This window comes from Pristiophorus japonicus, chromosome 2 (assembly GCF_044704955.1).
Source record: "Pristiophorus japonicus isolate sPriJap1 chromosome 2, sPriJap1.hap1, whole genome shotgun sequence".
In the NCBI taxonomy this organism is placed as follows: Eukaryota; Metazoa; Chordata; class Chondrichthyes; family Pristiophoridae; genus Pristiophorus; species Pristiophorus japonicus.
Window position 1 is genome coordinate 4,148,124 of NC_091978.1, and position 24,587 is coordinate 4,172,710.

At 47.8% G+C, this 24,587-nt stretch overlaps 1 protein-coding gene across 10 annotated transcripts in view; it reads left to right on the forward strand.

Annotated features, from left to right (window-relative positions):
* Positions 1 to 24,587, forward strand: part of fbxo41 (F-box protein 41) — a 248,309-nt gene that overhangs the window by 136,143 nt on the left and 87,579 nt on the right. For all 10 annotated transcript variants that reach the window (XR_011588477.1, XM_070866554.1, XM_070866561.1 and 7 more), the window contains exon 12: positions 18,486 to 18,644. Coding sequence is in view for 9 of the 10 variants with exons in the window: in XM_070866554.1 (XP_070722655.1) it covers positions 18,486 to 18,644 (159 nt within the window). In the remaining variant the exon portion in view is untranslated. The remainder of the gene's footprint in view (positions 1 to 18,485; positions 18,645 to 24,587) is intronic.

Sequence of the window (24,587 nt, forward strand, 5' to 3'; positions counted from 1 at the left end):
TATATATACAACAGTTCACAGCATCAGGAGGTTACGTGACTATATATACAACAGTTCACAGCATCAGGAGGTTACGTGACTATATATACAACAGTTCAAAGCATCAGGAGGTTACGTGACTATATATACAACAGTCCACAGCATCAGGAGGTTACGTGACTATAAGATTATGAGGGGGCTTGACAAGGTGGATGCAGAGAGGATGTTTCCACTGAGGGGGTAGACTAGAACTAGAGAGCATAATCTTAGAATAAGGGGCCACCCATTTAAAACAGATGAGGAGGAATTTATTTTCTGAGGGTTGTGAATCTGTGGAATTCGCTGCCTCAGAGAGCTGTGGAAGCTGAGACATTGAATAAATTTAAGACAGAGATAGACAGTTTCTTAACCGATAAGGGAATAAGGGGTTATGGGAAGCGGGCAGTGAAGTGGAGCTAAGTCCATGATCAGATCAGCCATGATCGTATTAAATGGTGGAGCAGGCTCGAGGGGCCGTATGGCCTACTCCTGTTTCTTATGTTATACATACAGAACTTCACAGCATCAGGAGATTACAGGATTATATATACAGAACTTCACAGCATAAGAATCATAGAAATTTACAGCACAGATGGAGGCCATTTGGCCCATCGTGTCTGCGCAGGTTGAAAAAACTATCCAGCCTAATCCAACTATCCAGCCTAATCCCACTTTCCAGCTCTTGGTCCGTAGCCCTGTAGATTACGGCACATCCAAGTACTGTTTAAATGTGGTCAGGGTTTCTGCCTCTATCACCCTTTCAGGCAGTAAGGTCCAGACCCCCACCGCCCTCTGGGTGAAAAAGGTTCTCCTCAACCCACCTCTAATCCTTCTACCAGTTACTTTAAATCTATGTCACCTGGTTATTGACATCTCCGCTAAGGGATACAGGAGTAGTGCCGGAGGACTGGAGTGTTGCTAATGTTACACTACTACCACAAAACTACAGGCCAGTCAAAAAAAGACATACCGCTAGTCTGGTGTGCTCTCGGGCTGCGTTTATCCTCACTGGTCTGGTGTGTTCTCGCGCTGTGTTTATCCCCGCTGGTCTGGTGTGTTCTCGCACTGTGTTTATCCTCACTGGTCTGGTGTGTTCTCGCACTGCGTTTATCCCCGCTGGTCTGGTGTGTTCTCGCACTGTGTTTATCCTCACTGGTCTGGTGTGTTCTCGCACTGCGTTTATCCTCACTGGTCTGCTGTGTTCTCGTGCTGTGTTTATCCTCACTGGTCTGGTGTGTTCTCGCGCTGTGTTTATCCCCGCTGGTCTGGTGTGCTCTCGCGCTGTGTTTATCCTCACTGGTCTGGTGTGCTCTCGTGCTGTGTTTATCCCCGCTGGTCTGGTGTGTTCTCGCGCTGTGTTTATCCTCACTGGTCTGGTGTGCTCTCGCGCTGTGTTTATCCCCGCTGGTCTGGTGTGTTCTCGCACTGTGTTTATCCTCACTGGTCTGGTGTGCTCTCGCACTGCGTTTATCCCCGCTGGTCTGGTGTGCTCTCGCACTGCGTTTATCCCCGCTGGTCTGGTGTGTTCTCGCACTGTGTTTATCCTCACTGGTCTGGTGTGTTCTCGCACTGCGTTTATCCTCACTGGTCTGCTGTGTTCTCGTGCTGTGTTTATCCTCACTGGTCTGGTGTGTTCTCGCACTGTGTTTATCCTCACTGGTCTGGTGTGCTCTCGCGCTGTGTTTATCCCCGCTGGTCTGGTGTGCTCTCGCGCTGTGTTTATCCTCACTGGTCTGGTGTGCTCTCGTGCTGTGTTTATCCCCGCTGGTCTGGTGTGTTCTCGCGCTGTGTTTATCCTCACTGGTCTGGTGTGCTCTCGCACTGTGTTTATCCCTGCTGGTCTGGTGTGTTCTCGCACTGTGTTTATCCTCACTGGTCTGGTGTGCTCTCGCGCTGTGTTTATCCCCACTGGTCTGGTGTGCTCTCGCGCTGTGTTTATCCTCACTGATCTGGTGTGTTCTCGCGCTGTGTTTATCCTCACTGGTCTGGTGTGCTGTTGTGCTGTGTTTATCCTCACTGGTCTGGTGTGCTCTCGCGCTGTGTTTATCCTCACTGGTCTGGTGCGCTCTCGCGCTGTGTTTATCCTCACTGGTCTGGTGTGCTCTCGCGCTGTGTTTATCCTCACTGGTCTGGTGTGCTTTTGTGCTGTGTTTATCTTCACTGGTCTGGTGTGTTCTCGCGCTGTGTTTATCCTCACTGGTCTGGTGTGTTCTCGCGCTGTGTTTATCCTCACTGGTCTGGTGTGCTGTTGTGCTGTGTTTACCCTCACTGGTCTGGTGTGTTCTCGCGCTGTGTTTATCCTCACTGGTCTGGTGTGTTCTCGCGCTGTGTTTATCCTCACTGGTCTGGTGTGCTCTCGCGCTGTGTTTATCCTCACTGGTCTGGTGTGCTGTCACGCTGTGTTTATCCTCACTGGTCTGGTGTGCTCTCGCGCTGTGTTTATCCTCACTGGTCTGGTGTGCTCTCGTGCTGTGTTTATCTTCACTGGTCTGGTGTGTTCTCGCGCTGTGTTTATCCTCACTGGTCTGGTGTGCTCTCGCGCTGTGTTTATCCTCACTGGTCTGGTGTGCTCTCGCGCTGTGTTTATCCTCACTGGTCTGGTGTGCTGTTGTGCTGTGTTTACCCTCACTGGTCTGGTGTGCTCTCGCACTACGTTTATCCTCACTGGTCTGGTGTGCTCTCGCACTGTGTTTATCCTCACTGGTCTGGTGTGCTCTCGCGCTGCGTTTATCCTCACTGGTCTGGTGTGCTGTCACGCTGTGTTTATCCTCACTGGTCTGGTGTGCTGTTGTGCTGTGTTTATCCTCACTGGTCTGGTGTGCTCTCGCGCTGCGTTTATCCTCACTGGTCTGGTGTGCTCTCGCGCTGTGTTTATCCTCACTGGTCTGGTGTGCTCTCGCGCTGTGTTTATCCTCACTGGTCTGGTGTGTTCTCGCACTGTGTTTCTCCTCACTGGTCTGGTGTGCTCTCGCGCTGTGTTTATCCTCACTGGTCTGGTGTGCTCTCGCGCTGTGTTTATCCTCACTGGTCTGGTGTGTTCTCGCACTGTGTTTATCCTCACTGGTCTGGTGTGTTCTCGCGCTGCGTTTATCCTCACTGGTCTGGTGTGTTCTCGCACTGTGTTTATCCTCACTGGTCTGGTGTGCTCTCGCGCTGCGTTTATCCTCACTGGTCTGGTGTGTTCTCGCACTGTGTTTATCCTCACTGGTCTGGTGTGCTCTCGCGCTGTGTTTATCCTCACTGGTCTGGTGTGCTCTCGCGCTGTGTTTATCCTCACTGGTCTGGTGTGCTCTCGCACTGTGTTTATCCTCACTGGTCTGGTGTGCTGTTGTGCTGTGTTTATCCTCACTGGTCTGGTGTGCTCTCACGCTGTGTTTATCCTCACTGGTCTGGTACGCTCTCGTGCTGCGTTTATCCTCACTGGTCTGGTGTGCTCTCGCGCTGTGTTTATCCTCACTGGTCTGGTGTGCTTTTGTGCTGTGTTTATCTTCACTGGTCTGGTGTGCTGTCACGCTGTGTTTATCCTCACTGGTCTGGTGTGTTCTCGCGCTGTGTTTATCCTCGCTGGTCTGGTGTGTTCTCGCACTGTGTTTATCCTCACTGGTCTGGTGTGCTCTCGCGCTGTGTTTATCCCCACTGGTCTGGTGTGCTCTCGCGCTGTGTTGATCCTCACTGATCTGGTGTGTTCTCGCGCTGTGTTTATCCTCACTGGTCTGGTGTGCTGTTGTGCTGTGTTTATCCTCACTGGTCTGGTGCGCTCTCGCGCTGCGTTTATCCTCACTGGTCTGGTGTGCTCTCGCGCTGTGTTTATCCTCACTGGTCTGGTGTGTTCTCGCGCTGTGTTTATCCTCACTGGTCTGGTGTGTTCTCGCGCTGTGTTTATCCTCACTGGTCTGGTGTGCTCTCGCGCTGTGTTTATCCCCACTGGTCTGGTGTGCTCTCGCGCTGTGTTGATCCTCACTGATCTGGTGTGTTCTCGCGCTGTGTTTATCCTCACTGGTCTGGTGTGCTGTTGTGCTGTGTTTATCCTCACTGGTCTGGTGCGCTCTCGCGCTGCGTTTATCCTCACTGGTCTGGTGTGTTCTCGCACTGTGTTTATCCTCACTGGTCTGGTGTGTTCTCGCGCTGTGTTTATCCTCACTGGTCTGGTGTGTTCTCGCGCTGTGTTTATCCTCACTGGTCTGGTGTGTTCTCGCACTGTGTTTATCCTCACTGGTCTGGTGTGTTCTCGCGCTGTGTTTATCCTCACTGGTCTGGTGTGCTCTCGCGCTGTGTTTATCCTCACTGGTCTGGTGTGTTCTCGCGCTGCGTTTATTCTCACTGGTCTGGTGTGCTCTCGCGCTGTGTTTATCCTCACTGGTCTGGTGTGCTCTCGCGCTGTGTTTATCCTCACTGGTCTGGTGTGCTCTCGCGCTGTGTTTATCCTCACTGGTCTGGTGTGCTCTCGCACTGTGTTTCTCCTCACTGGTCTGGTGTGTTCTCGCACTGTGTTTATCCTCACTGGTCTGGTGTGCTCTCACGCTGTGTTTATCCTCACTGGTCTGTTGTGCTCTCGCACTGCGTTTATCCTCACTGGTCTGGTGTGCTGTTCTGTGTTTATCCTCACTGGTCTGGTGTGTTCTCGCACTGTGTTTATCCTCACTGATCTGGTGTGTTCTCGCGCTGTGTTTATCCTCACTGGTCTGGTGTGCTGTTGTGCTGTGTTTATCCTCACTGGTCTGGTGTGCTCTCGCGCTGTGTTTATCCTCACTGGTCTGGTGCGCTCTCGCGCTGCGTTTATCCTCACTGGTCTGGTGTGCTCTCGCGCTGTGTTTATCCTCACTGGTCTGGTGTGTTCTCGCGCTGTGTTTATCCTCACTGGTCTGGTGTGCTGTTGTGCTGTGTTTACCCTCACTGGTCTGGTGTGTTCTCGCGCTGTGTTTATCCTCAGTGGTCTGGTGTGTTCTCGCGCTGTGTTTATCCTCACTGGTCTGGTGTGCTCTCGCGCTGTGTTTATCCTCACTGGTCTGGTGTGCTGTTGTGCTGTGTTTACCCTCACTGGTCTGGTGTGCTCTCGCACTGCGTTTATCCTCACTGGTCTGGTGTGCTCTCGCACTGTGTTTATCCTCACTGGTCTGGTGTGCTCTCGCGCTGCGTTTATCCTCACTGGTCTGGTGTGCTGTCACGCTGTGTTTATCCTCACTGGTCTGGTGTGCTCTCGCGCTGTGTTTATCCTCACTGGTCTGGTGTGCTCTCGCGCTGTGTTGATCCTCACTGATCTGGTGTGTTCTCGCGCTGTGTTTATCCTCACTGGTCTGGTGTGCTGTTGTGCTGTGTTTATCCTCACTGGTCTGGTGTGCTCTCGCGCTGTGTTTATCCTCACTGGTCTGGTGCGCTCTCGCGCTGCGTTTATCCTCACTGGTCTGGTGTGCTCTCGCGCTGTGTTTATCCTCACTGGTCTGGTGTGTTCTCGCACTGTGTTTATCCTCACTGGTCTGGTGTGTTCTCGCACTGTGTTTATCCTCACTGGTCTGGTGTGCTCTCGCGCTGTGTTTATCCTCACTGGTCTGGTGTGTTCTCGCGCTGTGTTTATCCTCACTGGTCTGGTGTGTTCTCGCGCTGTGTTTATCCTCACTGGTCTGGTGTGTTCTCGCGCTGTGTTTATCCTCACTGGTCTGGTGTGCTGTCACGCTGTGTTTATCCTCACTGGTCTGGTGTGCTCTCGCACTGTGTTTCTCCTCACTGGTCTGGTGTGCTCTCGCGCTGTGTTTATCCTCACTGGTCTGGTGTGCTCTCGCGCTGTGTTTATCCTCACTGGTCTGTTGTGCTCTCGCGCTGCGTTTATCCTCACTGGTCTGGTGTGCTGTTGTGCTGTGTTTATCCTCACTGGTCTGGTGTGTTCTCGCACTGTGTTTATCCTCACTGGTCTGGTGTGCTGTCACGCTGTGTTTATCCTCACTGGTCTGGTGTGCTCTCGCGCTGTGTTAATCCTCACTGGTCTGGTGTGTTCTCGCACTGTGTTTATCCTCACTGGTCTGGGGTGCTCTCGCACTGCGTTTATCCTCACTGGTCTGGTGTGCTCTCGCGCTGTGTTTATCCTCACTGGTCTGGTGTGTTCTCGCGCTGTGTTTATCCTCACTGGTCTGGTGTGTTCTCGCGCTGTGTTTATCCTCACTGGTCTGGTGTGCTGTCACGCTGTGTTTATCCTCACTGGTCTGGTGTGTTCTCGCGCTGTGTTTATCCTCACTGGTCTGGTGTGCTCTCGCGCTGTGTTTATCCTCACTGGTCTGGTGTGCTGTCGTGCTGTGTTTATCCTCACTGGTCTGGTGTGCTCTCGCGCTGTGTTTATCCTCACTGGTCTGGTGTGCTCTCGCGCTGTGTTTATCCTCACTGGTCTGGTGTGCTCTCGTGCTGTGTTTATCCTCACTAGTCTGGTGTGTTCTCGCGCTGTGTTTATCCTCACTGGTCTGGTGTGTTCTCGCACTGTGTTTATCCTCACTGGTCTGGTGTGCTCTCGTGCTGTGTTTATCCTCACTGGTCTGGTGTGTTCTCGCGCTGTGTTTATCCTCACTGGTCTGGTGTGCTCTCGCGCTGCGTTTATCCTCACTGGTCTGGTGCGCTCTCGCACTGTTTATCCTCTTACTGGTCTGGTGTGCTGTCACGCTGTGTTTATCCTCACTGGTCTGGTGTGCTCTCGCGCTGTGTTTATCCTCACTGGTCTGGTGTGTTCTCGCACTGTGTTTATCCTCACTGGTCTGGTGTGCTCTCGCACTGTGTTTATCCTCACTGGTCTGGTGTGCTCTCGCGCTGTGTTTATCCTCACTGGTCTGGTGTGCTCTCGCGCTGTGTTTATCCTCACTGGTCTGGTGTGTTCTCACGCTGTGTTTATCCTCACTGGTCTGGTGTGCTGTTGTGCTGTGTTTATCCTCACTGGTCTGGTGTGCTCTCGCGCTGTGTTTATCCTCACTGGTCTGGTGTGTTCTCGCACTGTGTTTATCCTCACTGGTCTGGTGTGTTCTCGCGCTGTGTTTATCCTCACTGGTCTGGTGTGCTCTCGCGCTGTGTTTATCCTCACTGGTCTGGTGTGCTCTCGCGCTGCGTTTATCCTCACTGGTCTGGTGTGTTCTCGCGCTGTGTTTATCCTCACTGGTCTGGTGTGCTCTCGCGCTGTGTTTTTACTCACTGGTCTGGTGTGTTCTCGCGCTGTGTTTATCCTCACTGGTCTGGTGTGCTCTCGCGCTGTGTTTATCCTCACTGGTCTGGTGTGTTCTCGCACTGTGTTTATCCTCACTGGTCTGGTGTGCTCTCGCACTGTGTTTATCCTCACTGGTCTGGTGTGCTGTTGTGCTGCGTTTATCCTCACTGGTCTGGTGTGCTCTCGCGCTGTGTTTATCCTCACTGGTCTGGTGTCTTCTCGCACTGTGTTTATCCTCACTGGTCTGTTGTGCTGTCACGCTGCGTTTATCCTCACTGGTCTGGTGTGCTCTCGCGCTGTGTTTCTCCTCACTGGTCTGGTGTGCTGTTGTGCTGTGTTTATCCTCACTGGTCTGGTGTGCTCTCGCACTGTGTTTATCCTCACTGGTCTGGTGTGCTCTCGCACTGTGTTTATCCTCACTGGTCTGGTGTGCTCTCGCGCTGTGTTTATCCTCACTGGTCTGGTGTGTTCTCGCACTGTGTTTATCCTCACTGGTCTGGTGTGTTCTCGCACTGTGTTTATCCTCACTGGTCTGGTGTGTTCTCGCGCTGTGTTTATCCTCACTGGTCTGGTATGCTCTCGCACTGTGTTTATCCCCACTGGTCTGGTGTGCTCTCGCGCTGTGTTTATCCTCACTGGTCTGGTGTGCTCTCGCGCTGTGTTTATCCTCACTGGTCTGGTGTGCTCTCGCGCTGTGTTTATCCTCACTGGTCTGGTCTGCTGTCACGCTGTGTTTATCCTCACTGGTCTGGTGTGCTCTTGCGCTGTGTTTATCCTCACTGGTCTGGTGTGCTCTCGTGCTGTGTTTATCCTCACTGGTCTGGTGTGCTGTCACGCTGTGTTTATCCTCACTGGTCTGGTGTGCTCTCGCGCTGTGTTTATCCTCACTGGTCTGGTGTGCTGTTGCGCCGTGTTTATCCCCGCTGGCCTGGTGTGCTGTTGTGCTGCGTTTATCCCCGCTGGTCTGGTGTGCTGTTGCGCTGTGTTTATCCTCACTGGTCTGGTGTGCTGTCACGCTGTGTTTATCCTCACTGGTCTGGTGTGCTCTCGCGCTGTATTTATCCTCACTGGTCTGGTGTGCTGTTGTGCTGTGTTTATCCCCGCTGGTCTGGTGTGCTCGCGCTCTTTGAATCTCTTGGCTCTTTATATCTTTATTCATCCATGGTGTATCATTACTGGCTCGCTTGTTCTTGCTCTTGAGTGGGATATATTTCTCCTGGACTCTACAGATCACCATTTTGAATCTTTCCCATGCTGGTCTATTTTTTTTGTTTATCAGTAGGTTTAGCAGTTTGTTTTCCCCAGTTCCATTCTCATCCCCTTCACATCAATGTTTTAATCAATGTATTACTTAGGGCTTTTACTTCCTTATGCCCTTTTCAATCTCCATCTTGAACCTTATTGTGTGGTGATTGCTATTGCCTCAATGTTCCCTTACACTAACTTCTCTTGTCAGTTCTGGTTCATTCCCCATTACTCAATCCAGTAGTGCTCCCTCTGTAGCCTCTGCAGACTGGGCAAAAATGGAGTCCTGCACACACTGTAAAAACTCCATTCCCTCCACCCCTTACACTACCCCTTGCCAGTTTATTTTGGGGGTAGTTAAAATCTCATCTGATTATTATTCTATGTCCTTTACTCATTTCATAGATTGGTTTACATTTTTCTTCCTCCACCTCCTTTCCACTATTAGGCGATTGGTTGTATACCCCTATTAGTGTGATCAATCGCTTCATATCTTTTAGTTCAATCCATATGGATTCTGTCTCTATCCTTCTCTTAGTTATGTCCCTTTTTTCTACTGGCATTATGTTATCTCTTATGAGTACAGATACCGCACCCACCCTTCTTACTTTCTGATTGTTACAAGCTCCACTATGTAGCCAAGTTTCAATTATTCCTGCTAGTTCTGATTCCTCATTACGTATTATTGCCTCCAATTCCCACATTTATTTTATAGGATCATCGAACGGTTACAGCACAGAAGGAGGCCATTCAGCCCGTCGAGCCTGTGCCGGCTCTCTGCAAGAGCACCTCAGCCAGTCCCACTCCCCCGCCCTTTCCCTGTAGCCCTGCAGATTTATTGCCTTCAGATACTTATCCAATTCCCTTTTGAAAGTCACGATTGAGTCTGCCTCCATCGCCCTCTCAGGCCGTGCATTCCAGATCCTAACCACTCGCTGTGTAAAAATGTTTTCCCCCATGTCACCTTTGGTTTTTCTGCCAATCACCTTAAATCTGTGTCCTCTGGTTCTCGGCTCTTCTGCCTACAAAGAATGAAAGTAAGACTTGCATTTATATAGCGCCTTTCATGACCACCGGACGTCTCAAAACGCTTTACAGCCAATGAAGTACTTATGGCGTGTAGTAACTGTTGTAATATGGGTCGCGGCAGCCAACTTTCGGACAGCAAACTCCCACAAACAGCAATGTGATAATGACCAGACAATCTGATTTTGTTATGTCGATTGAGGGATAAATATTGGCCAGGGAGAACTCCCCTGCTCCTCTTCGAAATAGTGCCCTGGGATTGTTTACGTCCACCTGAGGGGGCTGACGGGGCCTCGGTTTAACGTCTCAGAATTGGACATCATGCTCCCGTTGAGGCCAAACCAGTGTTTTATACAGGTTCATCATAACTTCCAAGCTTTTAGAAACATAGAAACATAGAAAATAGGTCCAGGAGTAGGCCATTCGGCCCTTCGAGCCTGCACCGCCATTCAATGAGTTCATGGCTGAACATGCAACTTCAGTACCCCATTCCTGCTTTCTCGCCATACCCCTTGATCCCCCTAGTAGTAAGGACTACATCTAACTCCTTTTTGAATATATTTAGTGAATTGGCCTCAACAACTTTCTGTGGTAGAGAATTCCACAGGTTCACCACTCTCTGGGTGAAGAAGTTTCTCCTCATCTCGGTCCTAAATGGCTTACCCCTTATCCTTAGACTGTGACCCCTGGTTCTGGACTTCCCCAACATTGGGAACATTCTTCCTGCATCTAACCTGTCTAAACCAGTCAGAATTTTAAATGTTTCGATGAGATCCCCTCTCATTCTTCTGAACTCCAGTGAATACAAGCCCAGTTGATCCAGTCTTTCTTGATATGTCAGTCCCGCCATCCCGGGAATCAGTCTGGTGAACCTTCGCTGCACTCCCTCAATAGCAAGAATGTCCTTCCTCAAGTTAGCAGACCAAAACTGTACACAATACTCCAGGTGTGGCCTCACCAAGGCCCTGTACAACTGTAGTAACACCTCCCTGCCCCTGTACTCAAATCCCCTCGCTATGAAGGCCAACATGCCATTTGCTTTCTTAACCGCCTGCTGTACCTGCATGCCAACCTTCAATGATTGATGTACCATGACACCCAGGTCTCGTTGCACCTCCCCTTTTCCTAATCTGTCACCATTCAGATAATAGTCTGTCTCTCTGTTTTTACCACCAAAGTGGATAACCTCACATTTATCCACATTATACTTCATCTGCCATGCATTTGCCCACTCACCTAACCTATCCAAGGTACTCTGCAGCCTCATAGCATCCTCCTCACACTGCCACCAACTTAGTGTCATCCGCAAATTTGGAGATACTACATTTAATCCCCTCGTCTAAATCATTAATGTACAATGTAAACAGCTGGGGCCCAGCACAGAACCTTGCGGTACCCACTAGTCACTGCCTGCCATTCTGAAAAGTACCCATTTACTCCTACTCTTTGCTTCCTGTCTGCCAACCAGTTCTCAATCCACGTCAGCACACTACCCCCAATCCCATGTGCTTTAACTTTGCACATTAATCTCTTGTGTGGGACCTTGTCGAAAGCCTTCTGAAAGTCCAAATATACCACATCAACTGGTTCTCCCTTGTCCACTCTACTGGAAACATCCTCAAAAAATTCCAGAAGATTTGTCAAGCATGATTTCCCTTTCACAAATTCATGCTGACTTGGACCTATCATGTCACCTCTTTCCAAATGCGCTGCTATGACATCCTTAATAATTGATTCCATCATTTTACCCACTACCGATGTCAGGCTGACCGGTCTATAATTCCCTGTTTTCTCTCCCTCCTTTTTTAAAAAGTGGGGTTACATTGGCTACCCTCCACTCCATAGGAACTGATCCAGAGTCTATGGAGTGTTGGAAAATGACTGTCAATGCATCCGCTATTTCCAAGGCCACCTCCTTAAGTACTCTGGGATGCAATCCATCAGGCCCTGGGGATTTATCGGCCTTCAGTCCCATCAATTTCCCCAACACAATTTCCCGACTAATAAGGATTTCCCTCAGTTCCTCCTCCTTACTAGACCCTCTGACCCCTTTTATATCCGGAAGGTTGTTGGTGTCCTCCTTAGTGAATACCGAACCAAAGTACTTGCTCAATTGGCCTGCCATTTCTTTGTTCCCAGTTATGACTTCCCCTGATTCTAACTGCAGGGGACCTAAGTTTGTCTTTACTAACCTTTTTCTCTTTACATATCTATCGAAGCTTTTGCAGTCCATTTTAATGTTCCCTGCAAGCTTCTTCTCGTACTCCATTTTCCCTGCCCTAATCAAACCCTTTGTCCTCCTCTGCTGAGTTCTAAATTTCTCCCAGTCCCCGGGTTCGCTGCTATTTCTGGCCAATTTGTATGCCACTTCCTTGGCTTTAATACTATCCCTGATTTCCCTTGATAGCCACGGTTGAGCCACCTTCCCTTTTTTATTTTTATGCCAGACAGGGATGTACAATCGTTGTAGTTCATCCATGCGGTTTCTACAAATGTCTGCCATTGCCCATCCACAGTCAACCCCTTAAGTATCATTCGCCAATCTCTCCTAGCCAATTCACGCCTCATACCTTCAAAGTTACCCTTCTTTAATTTCTGGACCATGGTCTCTGAATTAACTGTTTCATTCTCCATCCTAATGTAGAATTCCACCATATTATAGTCACTCTTCCCCAAGGGGCCTCGCACAACGAGATTGCTAATTAATCCTCTCATTACACAACACCCAGTCTAAGATGGCCTCCCCCTAGTTGGTTCCTCGACATATTGGTCTAGAAAACCATTCCTTATGCGCTCCAGGAAATCCTCCTCCACTGTGTTGCTTCCAGTTTGGTTAGCCCAATCTATATGCATATTAAAGTCACCCATGATAACTGCTGCACCTTTATTGCATGCACCCCTAATTTCCTGTTTGATGCCATCCCCAACATCACTACTACTGTTTGGAGGTCTGTACACAACTCCCACTAACGTTTTTTGCCCTTTGGTGTTCTGCAGTTCTATCCATATAGATTCCACATCATCCAAGCTAATGTCCTTCCTAACTATTGCATTAATCTCCTCTTTAACCAGCAATGCTACCCCACCTCCTTTTCCTTTTATTCTATCCTTCCTGAATGTTGAATACCCATGGATGTTGAGTTCCCAGCCCTGATCATCCTGGAGCCATGTCTCCGTAATCCCAATCACATCATATCTGTTAACATCTATTTGCACAGTTAATTCATCCACCTTATTACGGATACTCCTTGCATTAAGAGACAAAGCCTTCAGGCTTGTTTTTTTAACACCCTTTGTCCTTTTAGAATTATGATGTAGTTTGACCCTTTTTGTTTCTTACCTTTGTTTACTCAGCCTTCCACTATTGCTTTTTACCTTTCTACCATCTGTTTCTGACTCCATATTACTTCACCCTGTCTCGCTGCATAGGTTCCCATCCCCCTGCCATATTAGTTTAAACACTCCCGAACTGCATTAGCAAATGTTACCCCCAGGACATCAGTTCCAGTCCTGCCCAAGTGCAGACCGTCCCTTTTGTACAGGTCCCACTTCCCCCAGAACTGGTTCCAATGTCCCAGGAATTTGAATCCCTCCCTCTTGCACCACTGTTCAAGCCACGTATTTATTCTAACTATCCTGCTCCCTCTACTCTGATTAGCACGTGGCACTGGTCGCAATCCAGAGATTACTACCTTTGAGGTCCTACTTTTTAATTTAACTCCGAGCTCCCTAAATTCAGCTTGTAGGACCTCTTCCCGCTTCTTGCCTATATCGTTGGTACCTACATGTACCACGACAACTGGCTGTTCACCCTCCCTCTCCAGAATGCTCTGTAGCCGCTCCGAGACATCCTTGACCCTTGCACCAGGGAGGCAACATACCATCCTGGAGTCTCGGTTGCGGCCGCAGAAACTCCTGTCTGTTCCCCTTACAATAGAGTCCCCTATCACTATCGCTCTCCCACTCTTTTTCCCACCCTTCTGTGCAGCAGAGCCACCCATGGTGCCATGAACCTGGCTGCTGGTGCCTTCCCCTGGTCAGTCATCTCCCCCAACAGTATCCAAAACGGTATATCTGTTTTGGATGGAGATGACCGCAGGAGACTCCTGCACTACCTTCCTGCTCTTGCCTTGTCTCCTGGTCACCCATTTACTATCTGTCCTAACCTTTACCTGCGGTGTGACCAACTCACTAAATGTGCTATGCACAACATTCTCAGCATGGCGCATGCTCCAGAGTGAGTCCATCCGCAGCTCCAGTGCCGTCATGCGGTCTGCCAGGAGCTGCAGCTGGACACACTTCCTGCATACATAGTGGTCAGGGACACTGGAAGTGTCCCTGATTTCCCACATAGCACAGGAGGAGCATGACACGGGTCCGAGCTCTCCTGCCATGACTTAACCCTTAAATTAATTTACTTAAACACCAAACAGCTACTTAGTAGTTTGCTGCCAATTAAACCAATCTAAAAGTCAGTCTAAAAGAGAGTTGTACTTACCAGTCGAACAACCAACCACTTACCAGCTTGGCTGTGACGTCACCTCTCGATTTCGCACTCCTCTATCTTTGTCTGCAGCTGGTTGGGCTGGTCTCTGGGCCTCCGTCTCCTACTCTCGCACTCCTTATCAGCTGCTCTAGTGTCAGCACTGGTAGGAAAAACAAGACAAAACAGCACCTGCCACCCCCACCTGCCCAAACTCACCCACTTACCAAACTCTCAAATGCCACTCTATGCTGCTGTACTCCGTGCTCTGCACGAGCTGCCTCTATTTAAACTGTACTCTTTTGCTCTATTTATGAAGCCCAGGATCCCGTATGCTTTTTTAACCATTTTCTCAATCTGCCCTGCCACCTTCAACGATTTGTGCACATATACCCCAGGTCTCTCTGTTCATGCATCCCCTTTAGGATTGTACCCTTTAGTTTATATTGCTTCTTCTCGTTCTTCCTACCAAAATGTATCACTTTGCACTTTTCTACATTAAATTACATCTGCCACGTGTCCACCCATTCCACTAGCCTTCCTGATGTCTAGCACTATCCTCCTCACTGTTCATTATACTTCCAAGTTTTGTGTCTTCCACAAATTTTGAAATTGTGCCCTGTTCACCCAAGACCAAGTCATTAATATATATCAGGAAAAGCAGTGGTCCCAGTACTGACCCCGGGGGAACACCACTTTATACCTCCCTCCAGTCCCAGAAACAACCGTTCACCACTACTCTCTGTTTCCTGTCACTGAGACAATCCGTATCCATGCTGCCCCTGTCCCTTTTATTCCACGGGCTTCTCCTTTGCTGCCAAGCCCATTGTGTGGCACTTTATCCAACGCCTTTTGGAAATCCATGTACACCACGCTAACTGCACTGCCCTCATCGACCCTCCCTGTTACCGCATCAAAAAACTCAATCAAGTTGGTTAAACATGATTTGCCGTTAACAAATCCGTGCTGCCTTTTCTTAATCAATTCAAACTTGTCCAAGTGAATGTTAATTTTGTCCCGGATTATCATTTCTAAAAGCTTCCCCTTATCCTAAGGTTAAGCTGACCGGCCTGTACTTGCTGGGTTTATCTTTACAACCTTTTTTGAACAAGGGTGTAAGATTTGCAATTCGCCAGTCCTCTGGCACCAGCTCCTTATCTAAGAAGGATTGAAAGATTATGGTCAGTACCTCTGCAATTTCCATCTTTACTACCCTCAGCATCCTAGGATGCACTCACTCGCTCCTGGTGACTTACCTGCTTTACGAACAGCCAGCCTTTCTCGTGCCTCCTCCTTATCAATTATTACCTCATCCAGTATCTCAATTACCTCCTCCTTCACCTCCTCTTTGGCAGCATCCTCTTCCTTGGTGAAGACAGATGCAAAGTCCTAATTTAATCCCTCAGCCACACCCTCTGCCTCCATGTGCAGGTCTCCATTCTGGTCCCTAATCACCCCACCCTCCTCTTACTACCCCTTTACTATTTATAGGCCTATAGAAGACTTTTGGATTCCCTTTTATGTTAGATGTCGATCTGTTCTCGTACTCCCTTTTTGCTCCTCTTTCTTTTTCACTTCCCGTCTGAACCTTCCACATTCAGACTGGTTCTCACTTGAATTCTCAACCTGACATCTGACACATGACTCTTTTTTCTGCTTCATCTTCCTCTCTCTCTTTTTCAAGAGATTGGTGTGTAAAATCAAAGCACATGGTATTGGGGGTAATGTATTGACGTGGATAGAGAACTGGTTGGCAGATAGGTAGCAGAGAGTCGGGATAGACGAGTCCTTTTCAGAATGGCAGGCAGTGACTAGTGGGGTGCCGCAGGGCTCAGTGCTGGGACCCCAGCTCTTTACAATGTACATTAATGATTTAGATGAAGGAATTGAGTGTAATATCTCCAAGTTTGCGGATGACACTAAACTGGGTGACGGTGTGAGCTGTGAGGAGGATGCTAAGAGGCTGCAGGATGACTTGGACAGGTTAGGTGAGTGTGCATATACATGACAGATGCAGTATAATGTGGATAAATGTGAGGTTATCCATTTTGGGGGCAAAAACACGAAGGCAGAATATTATCTGAATGGCGGCAGACTAGGAAAAGGGGAGGTGCAACGAGACCTGGGTGTAATGGTTCATCAGTCACTGAAAGTGGGCATGCAGATACAGCAGGCGGTGAAGAAGGCAAATGGTATGTTGGCCTTCATAGCTAGGGGATTTGAGTATAGGAGCAGGGAGGTCTTACTGCAGTTGTACAGGGCCTTGGTGAGGCCTCACCTGGAATATTCTGTTCAGTTTTGGTCTCCTAGTCTGAGGAAGGATGTTCTTGCTATTGAGGGAGTGCAACGAAGGTTCACCAGACTGATTCCCGGGATGGCTGGGCTGTCATATGAGGAGAGACTGGATCAACTGGGCCTTTATTCACTGGAGTTTAGAAGGATGAGAGGGGATCTCATAGAAACATATAAAATTCTGACAGGACTGGACAGGTTAGATGCAGGAAGAATGTTCCCGATGTTGGGGAAGTCCAGAACCAGGGGACATAGTCTTAGGATAAGGGGTAGGCCATTTAGGACTGAGATGAGGAGAAACTTCTTCACTCAGAGAGTTGTTAACCTGTGGAATTCCCTGCCGCAGAGAGTTGTTGATGCCAGTTCACTGGATATATTCAAGAGGGAGTTAGATATGGCCCTTACGGTTTAGGGGATCAAGGGGTATGGAGAGAAAGCAGGAAAGGGGTACTGAAGGAATGATCAGCCATGATCTTATTGAATGACAGTGCAGGCTCGAAGGGCCGAATGGCCTACTCCTACATCTATTTTCTATGTTTCTATGTTTGTCATGCAGGGAGCTCTGGCTTTGGTTGTCCCTTCTTTCCCCCTCGTGGAAATATACCTCAACTACACCCAAACCAGCTCCTCTTTAAAGGCAGCCCATTAGGAGAAAAAATAGAAAGCAAATTATAATTTAAATGGAGACAAATTGCAAAATGCTGCAGTACAGAGGGACCTGGGGGTCCTTGTGCATGAAACACAAAAAGTTAGTATGCAGGTACAGCAAGTGATCAGGAAGGCAAATGGAATGTTGGCCTTTATTACAAGGGGGATCGAGTATAAAAGCAGAGAAGTCCTGCTACAACTGTACAGGGTATTGGTGAGGCCACACCTGGAGTACTGCGTACAGTTTTGGTCTCCGTATTTAAGGAAGGATATACTTGCATTGAAGGCTGTTCAGAGAAGGTTCACGAGGTTGCTTCCCGAGATGAGGGGGTTGACTTATGAAGATAGGTTGAGTAGGTTGGGTCTATAAGAGGTGATCTTATTGAAACATATAAGATAATGAGGAGGCTCAACAAGGTGGATGCAGAGAAGATATTTTCACTTACAGGGGAAACTAAAACTAGAGGCCATAGTCGCATAATAAGGGGCCGCCCATTTAAAACTGAGATGAGGAGGAATTTCTTCTCAGAGGGTTGTAATTCTGTGGAATTCTCTGCCCCAGAGAGCTGTGGAGGCTGGGTCATTGAATATATTTAAGGCAGAGATGGACAGATTTTTGAGCGATAAGGGAAGAATAAAAGGTTATGGGGAGCGGGCAGGGAAGTGGAGCTGAGTCCATGATCTTCTTAAATGGCGGAACAGGCTCGAGGGGCCAGGTGGCCTACTCCTGCTCCTATTTCTTATGTTCTTATTGTTCGATTTCAGTTTTGCTTGCCAATCATTGATTCCAGTTTACCCGGGTCAGATCCATTCGCAACTCACTGAAATTGGCCTTCCCCCAGTAAAGTATTTTTACTCTAGATTGCTCCTCTCCTTTTCCATAACTAGTCTAAACCTTGATACTTTGATCACTGTTCCCAAAATGTTCCTCTATTTGATGCATCTCATTCCCCAGAACCAGATCCAGCAATGCCTCCTTCCTCATTGGGCCGGAAACATACTGATCAAGAAAGTAATTGATGCTTTGCACATTGCTGTACAGGTAGAATCATAGAATGGTTACAGAAGAATAGGTGACCATTTGGTCCATCGAGCCCGTGCTGGCTCTCTGCAAGAGTACTTCAGCTAGTCCCACTCCCCCGCTCTTTCCTTGTAGCCCTGCAATGTTTTTTCCATCAGGTACTTATCCAACTCTCTTTTGAAAGCCACAATTGAGTCTGCCTCCACCACCCTCTCGGGTAGTGCATTCCAGATCTGAACCTCTCGCTGCCCAAAAAAGGTTTTCCTCATGTCGCATTTGGATCGTTTGCCGATAGTAGGTAGATATGAAAAATATCACCAAAAGTCTTCAAGTATAATGACACCAGTGATGTATGGCCTCCTGAGGGAAGCCAATAGCTTGTGGAAAGACTGGACTGACAGCAATGTGATGAGGCCAATGCGAGAGTCGAGCTGTTGAGTCAAATGAAAAGCTGTTGTGTCTTCGGAGCTACAGTTCATGATTGGCAGATTGTTCTATAGTTAGTTTCTTTCTGAACTGTGGAAGTTTTATTAAGATGTTAATTATTGTTCACACTCTGCATTAAATTTACTTTTCAGCCCGGAACTGTATCCGATTACAAGTACTGGAACTTGATCACGTGACTGAAATAAACCAGGAAGTAGCAGCAGAAGTTTGTCGGGAGGGACTAAAGGGGTTAGAAATGCTGGTCCTAACATCAACTCCTGTCACCCCTAAAGCTCTACTCCATTTTAACAGTAAGTACAATTCGTTCTTGGAAACATTCTGTATATTTCAGGCAAAGTATGAATGTCAGTAGTTGAGAGATTGACAATCAGAGATTTTAATATTTGCACCAGAGTATTAATTCTTACAAAATCCCAATTGATTGTAATTATCGTACTCCATCATCATCATCATCATCATAGGCAGTCCCTCGGAATCGAGGAAGACATGCTAAGAGTGGAAGCAAGAGTTCTTAGGTGGCTGTACAGTCCAATACGAGAGCCACAGTCCCTGTCACAGGCGGGACCGACAGTGGTTGAGGGAAGGGGTGGGTGGGACAGGTTTGCCGCACGCTCCTTCCGCTGCCTGCGTTTGATTTCTGCATGCTCTCGGCGATGAGACTCGAGGTGCTCAGCGCCCTCCCGGATGCACTTCCTCCAGTTAGGGTGGTCTTTGGCCAGGGACTCCCAGGTGTCAGTGGGGATGTTGCACTTTATCAGGGAGGCTTTGAGGGTGTCCTTGTAACGTTTCCTCTGCCCATCTGGGGCTCGCTAGTTGTGAAGGAGTTCCAAGTAGAGCGCTTGTTTTGGGAGTCTCGTACTATGACTGAGATGAAATGTGCAGATCGGAAAATCAGATGTGTGCCTTTTCACTTAAAAGTGCCAAAGAAATACCAATTGCACAAACAAACAAGATGATGATTAGCTGCACAGCTAGAAATGAAGTAATGATGGGGATACAATGCCATGATTTTTTGCAGTCCAGACCAAAAGGTCAGTTATGTTGGGGTCCATTATTGGGGTCAGTGTGGGGGCAGTGATAGGGTACAGGTGGGACCAATTCTCAGGGTCCAAATGGGCAAATGTTCCTTGAAATCTGAGCTTTGATGTGCATGGCCAGTTTATTTAACTGTGCGGTCCCTTTAATTTTCTACGCATGTGCGGCATTTAGAATGGAACAGCTTATGAGCGTGGTACCTTGCAGATTACTGCACGGCTGTGCACATGCGACACTTGGAGGAAGCGTTGCATGTGGGGTGGGTGATTGGAGCACATGAGTGGCCAGTGAATGGGGTCCATGTGGGAGTCAGTTATCAGGGTACACAAGGACATAAGAAATGGGAGCAGGAGTAGACCATACGGCCCCTCGAGCCTGCTCCACCATTTAGTCAGATCATGACAGAACTACATCAACTCCACTTTCCCATCCTATCTGCATAGTCCCTGATTCCCTTAGTGCCCAAAAATCTGTCAATCTCCGTCTTGAATATACTCAGCGACTGAGCCTCCACAGTCCTCTAGTGTGCAACGGTCACCACATGTTAAAAAAATTCACGCACAGGCATCTTCCACCCCCTCAATTGGAGTTCAGGACTGGAACATCAGGTCCCTCATTGAAACACCTGTGAACTCGTGGAAGCAAGTCATCCTCGTTCGAGGGACTGCCTAGGATGATGAGGGTATAGAATTCCAAAGAGTCACTACCCTCAATGAAGGTGCTTCTCCTCATCTCTATTAAATGGCCAACCTCTTACCCTGAGACTACAGAATCTTGCAGCGATTTGTTACAACTGAGTGTCTCGCTGGGACATTTCAGAGGGCAGTTAAGAGTCAACCACATTGCTGTGAGTCTGGAGTCACATATAGGCCAGAACAGGTAAGGATGGCAGATTTCCGTCCCTAAAGGACATTAGTGAACCAGATGGGTTTTTACGACAATCCGGTAGTTTCATGGTCACCATTACTGACACTAGCTTTTTATTCCAGATTTATTTCATTAACTGAATTTAAATTCCCCAGCTGCTGTGGTGGGATTTGAACTCATGTCTCCAGATTGTTAGTCCAGGCCTATGTATTACCAGGCCAGTAACTTAACCACTGTGCTACTGTACCCCCCGAAGTCAATGGGAATCAGGGGGAAAACTCTCCACTGGCTGGAGTCATACCCAGCACAAAGGAAGATGGTTGTGGTGGTTGGAGGTCAATCATCACAGCCCCAGGACACCGCTGCAGGAGTTCCTCAGGGCAGTGTCCTAGGCCCAAACATCTTCAGCTGCTTCATCAATGACCTTCCCTCCATCACAGGGTCAGAAGTGGGGATGTTCGCTGATGACTGCACAGTGTTCAGTTCCATTCACAACTCCTCAGATAATGGAGCAGTCCATGCTCCGCATGTAGCAAGACCTGGACAACATTCAGGCTTGGGCTGATAAGTGGCAAGTAACATTCACACCACACAAGTGCCAGGCAATGACCATCGCAAACAAGCGAGAGTCTAACCACCGACCCTTGATATTCAACGCCATTACCATCGCCAAATCCCCCACCATCAACATCCTGGGTGCTACCATTGACCAGAAGCTTAACTGGACCAGCCACATAAATACTGTGGCTACAAGAGCAGGTCAGAGGCGGGGTGTCTCACCTTGTGGCTCCCCTAAGCCTTTCCACCATCTACAAGTCAGGAGTGTGATGGAACACTCTCCACTTGCCTGGATGAGTGCCGCTCCAACAACACTCAGGAAGCTTGACACCATCCAGGACAAAGCAGCCCACTTGATTGGCCCCCCAGCCACCAAAGTGGACTGGAAATGGCTGCTTGATGGTAAATCAGTGTCGGAGCAGTGCGAGGCATTCAAGGAGGAGATCCTGAGGGTTCAGAGCAAGTGTGCTCCCTTAAAGAAAAAGGGTGGGACTAACAAATCTAGAGCCCTCTGGATGTCTAGGGACATACATAAGATAAAGAAAAAAGGGAAGCTTATGACAGATACCGAGTGCTGAATACTGCAGAAACCGTAGAGGAGTACAGAACGTGCAGGGGTGAAATTGAAAAGGATATTAGGAAAGCAAAGAAGAGCATGAAAAAATATTGGCAAGTAAAATCAAGGAAAACCCAAAGATAATTTATAAATACATTTAAGAGCAAGAGGATAACTAGAGAGAGACTGGGGCCTATTACATTTCCCAATCCTCTCTAGCTACAGGTGTGGTGCTGGGGGACTGCTAATGTGGTACCTTTGTTTAAAAAGGGAGAAAGGGATAGACCGAGTAATTACAGGCCAGTCAGCCTAACCTCAGTGGTGGGAAAATTATTGGAGAAAACTCTGAAGGCAGGATAAATCTTAATTTAGAAAGACACGGATTAATCAAGGACAGTCAGCATGGATTTGTGAAGGGAAGATCGTGTCTGATTAACTTGATTGAAATTTTGAGGAGGTAACAAGGAGGGTCATTGAATATATTTAAGGTGGAGATAGACAGATTTTTGAATGACAAGGGAGTCAAGGGTTATGGGGAGCGGGCAGCGAAGTGGAGCTGAGTCCGTGATCAGATCAGCCATGATCTTATTGAATAGCAGAGCAGGCTGAGGGGTCAAATGGCCTACTCCTGCTCCTATTTCTTATGTTCTTATAATGAGGATAGTGCATTTGATGCAGAGTATATAGATTTTAGCAAGGCCTTTGATAAGGTTCCACATAGCAGACTGGTCATGAAAGTAAAAGCCCATGGGATCCAGGGCAAAGTGGTAACTTGGATCCAAAATTGGCTCAGAGGCAGGAAGCAAAAGGTAATGGTTGATGGGTGTTTTTGTGACTGGAAGGATGTTTCCAGTGGGGTTCCGCAGAGCTCTCTGTCCAAGAGAAAGTCAGAATTTGAGTCTGAGTCAGACAGACAAACAATCTGAAGTTCTAGATAGTTCAAATCTAGATCAAGGGCATCCCTTGGAGAAAAACTGTCCCCAGGCTCAGCCTAGAATCGAAGTTCGACACCAAGTTTGGAAAGTTCTGTTCAAGAGCGAAGGTATCCTCTTCACAACAGAAAACCAGTGGTTAAGTTTGATTTGTAGATATGGCAAAATAAGTCCATACCTTTTTGTTGTGTATACCATGCAAGTTATGTATGATGCTTATTTTGTTAAGGTTACTTCTTCATTAAGGAGGGAGAAGTGTAATATAGAGCTCCCCCTAGTGGACTACTGTGATACTCTTATAATTCTTGCACCTTTCTGTAATTTCTCTGCAAATTTGCTTCTCTATTTTTCCCACTAACTGGTGGCCTATAGAGCATGGCACCTCTATTGTTTCTTAACTCTAACCATATAGATTCTGTCCTTGACCCCTCCGGGAAATCCTCTCTCGCCAGCACTGTAACATTCTCCTTAAGCAATACTGCCACACCACCTACTGCCATGTCCTCCTGATGGCATTCAAGGAGGACATCCTGAGGTTTCAGAGCAAGTGTGTTCCCTTTTGGGTGGGTCTAACAAATCTAGAACCCCCTGGATGTCATGGGGCAAACAGGGAGGATTAAGGTAAAAAAGAGAGGCTATTGACCGATACCGAGGGCTCAATACTGCAGAAACCCTCGGTGTATAGAAAGTGCAGGGATGAAATTAAAAAGGATATTAGGAATGCAAGGAGAGAGCATGAAATAAGTTTGGCAAGTAAAATCAAGGAAAACTCAAAGATATTTTATAAATAAATTAAGAATAAGAGGATAGCTAAAGAAAGAGTGAGGCTTATTTAGAGACCATAAAGGTCATCTGTGTGTGGAGGCGGAAGACGTGGGTATGGTTCTTAATGAATACTTTGTGTCTGTTTTCACAAAGGAGAGGGGCGATGCAGACATTGCAATCAGGGAAGGAGGAGTATGAACTACTAAATGAAGTAAACATAGCAACAGAGGAAGTATTAAAGGGTTTAGCAGCTTTGAAAGTGAATAAATCCCCAGGCCCAGATGAAATGTATCCCAGGCTGTTAAGAGAAGCAAATGCGAAAATAGCAGAGGCCTTGGCCCTCATTTACCTCTCTGGCTATAGATGTGGTACTGGAGGACTGCTAACATTGTACCGTTGTTTAAAAATGGAGAAATGGATAGACCGAGTAATTACAGACCAGTCAGCCTAACCTTGGTGGGAAAATTATTGGAAAGAATCCTGAAGGGCAGATAAATCTTCATTTAGAAAGACTTGTATTAATCGAGAACTGTCCGCACGGATCTGTTAAGGGAAGATCGTGTCTGATTAACTTGATTGAATTTTTCGAGGAGGGAACCAGGAGGGTCGATGAGGGCAGTGCATACGATGTAGTGTATATGGATTTTAGCAAGGTTTTCGATAAGTACCCACATGGCAGACTGGTCACGAAAGTAAAAGCCCCTGGAATCCAGGGCGAAGTGCAAGTTGGATCCAAAATTGACTCAGAGACAGGAAGCAAAGTGTAATGGTTGATGGGTGTCTTTGTGACTGGACAGAAGTTTCCAGTGGGGTTCCGCAGGGGTCCCTTACTTTTTGAGCTATATATTAATGATTTAGACTTGAATGTAGGAGGTATGATTAAGAAGTTTGCAGATGATACAAAAATCGGCTGTGTGGTTGATAATGAAGAAGAAAGCTGTAGACTATTGGAAGATATCAATGCACTGGTCAGGTGGGCAGAACAAGTGGTAAATGGTATTCATTCCAGAGAAGTGTGAGGTAATGCATTTGGGGAGGGCTAACCAGGCAAGGGAATACACATTAATTTCCCTTAGCAGAGGGGTCAACAACCAGTGAACATAAATTTAAAGTAATTGGTAAGAGGTTTAGAGGGGATTTGAGGGTAAATGTTTTCACCTAGAGGGTGGTGGGGGTCTGGAACTCACTGCCTGAAAGGGTGGTAGAGGCAGAAATCCTCACCACATTTGAAAAGTACTTGGATGTGCACTTGAAGTGCCGTAACCTGCAGGGCTACGGACCTAGAGCTGGAGAGTAGGATTAGGCTGGATAGCTCGTTGTCGGCCGGCATGGACACGATGGGCCGAAATGGCCTCCTTCCGTGCTGTAAATCCTGACATCCAGGAATATTTAGTACTCAATCCTGCCCTTTTTTGTGCCAAGTCTCTGTTATTGCCACATCATATTCCCATGTAGCTATTTGTGCCTGCAGCTCAACAACCTTGTTTATTGTGCTTCATGCATTCACAAATGTGCACTGT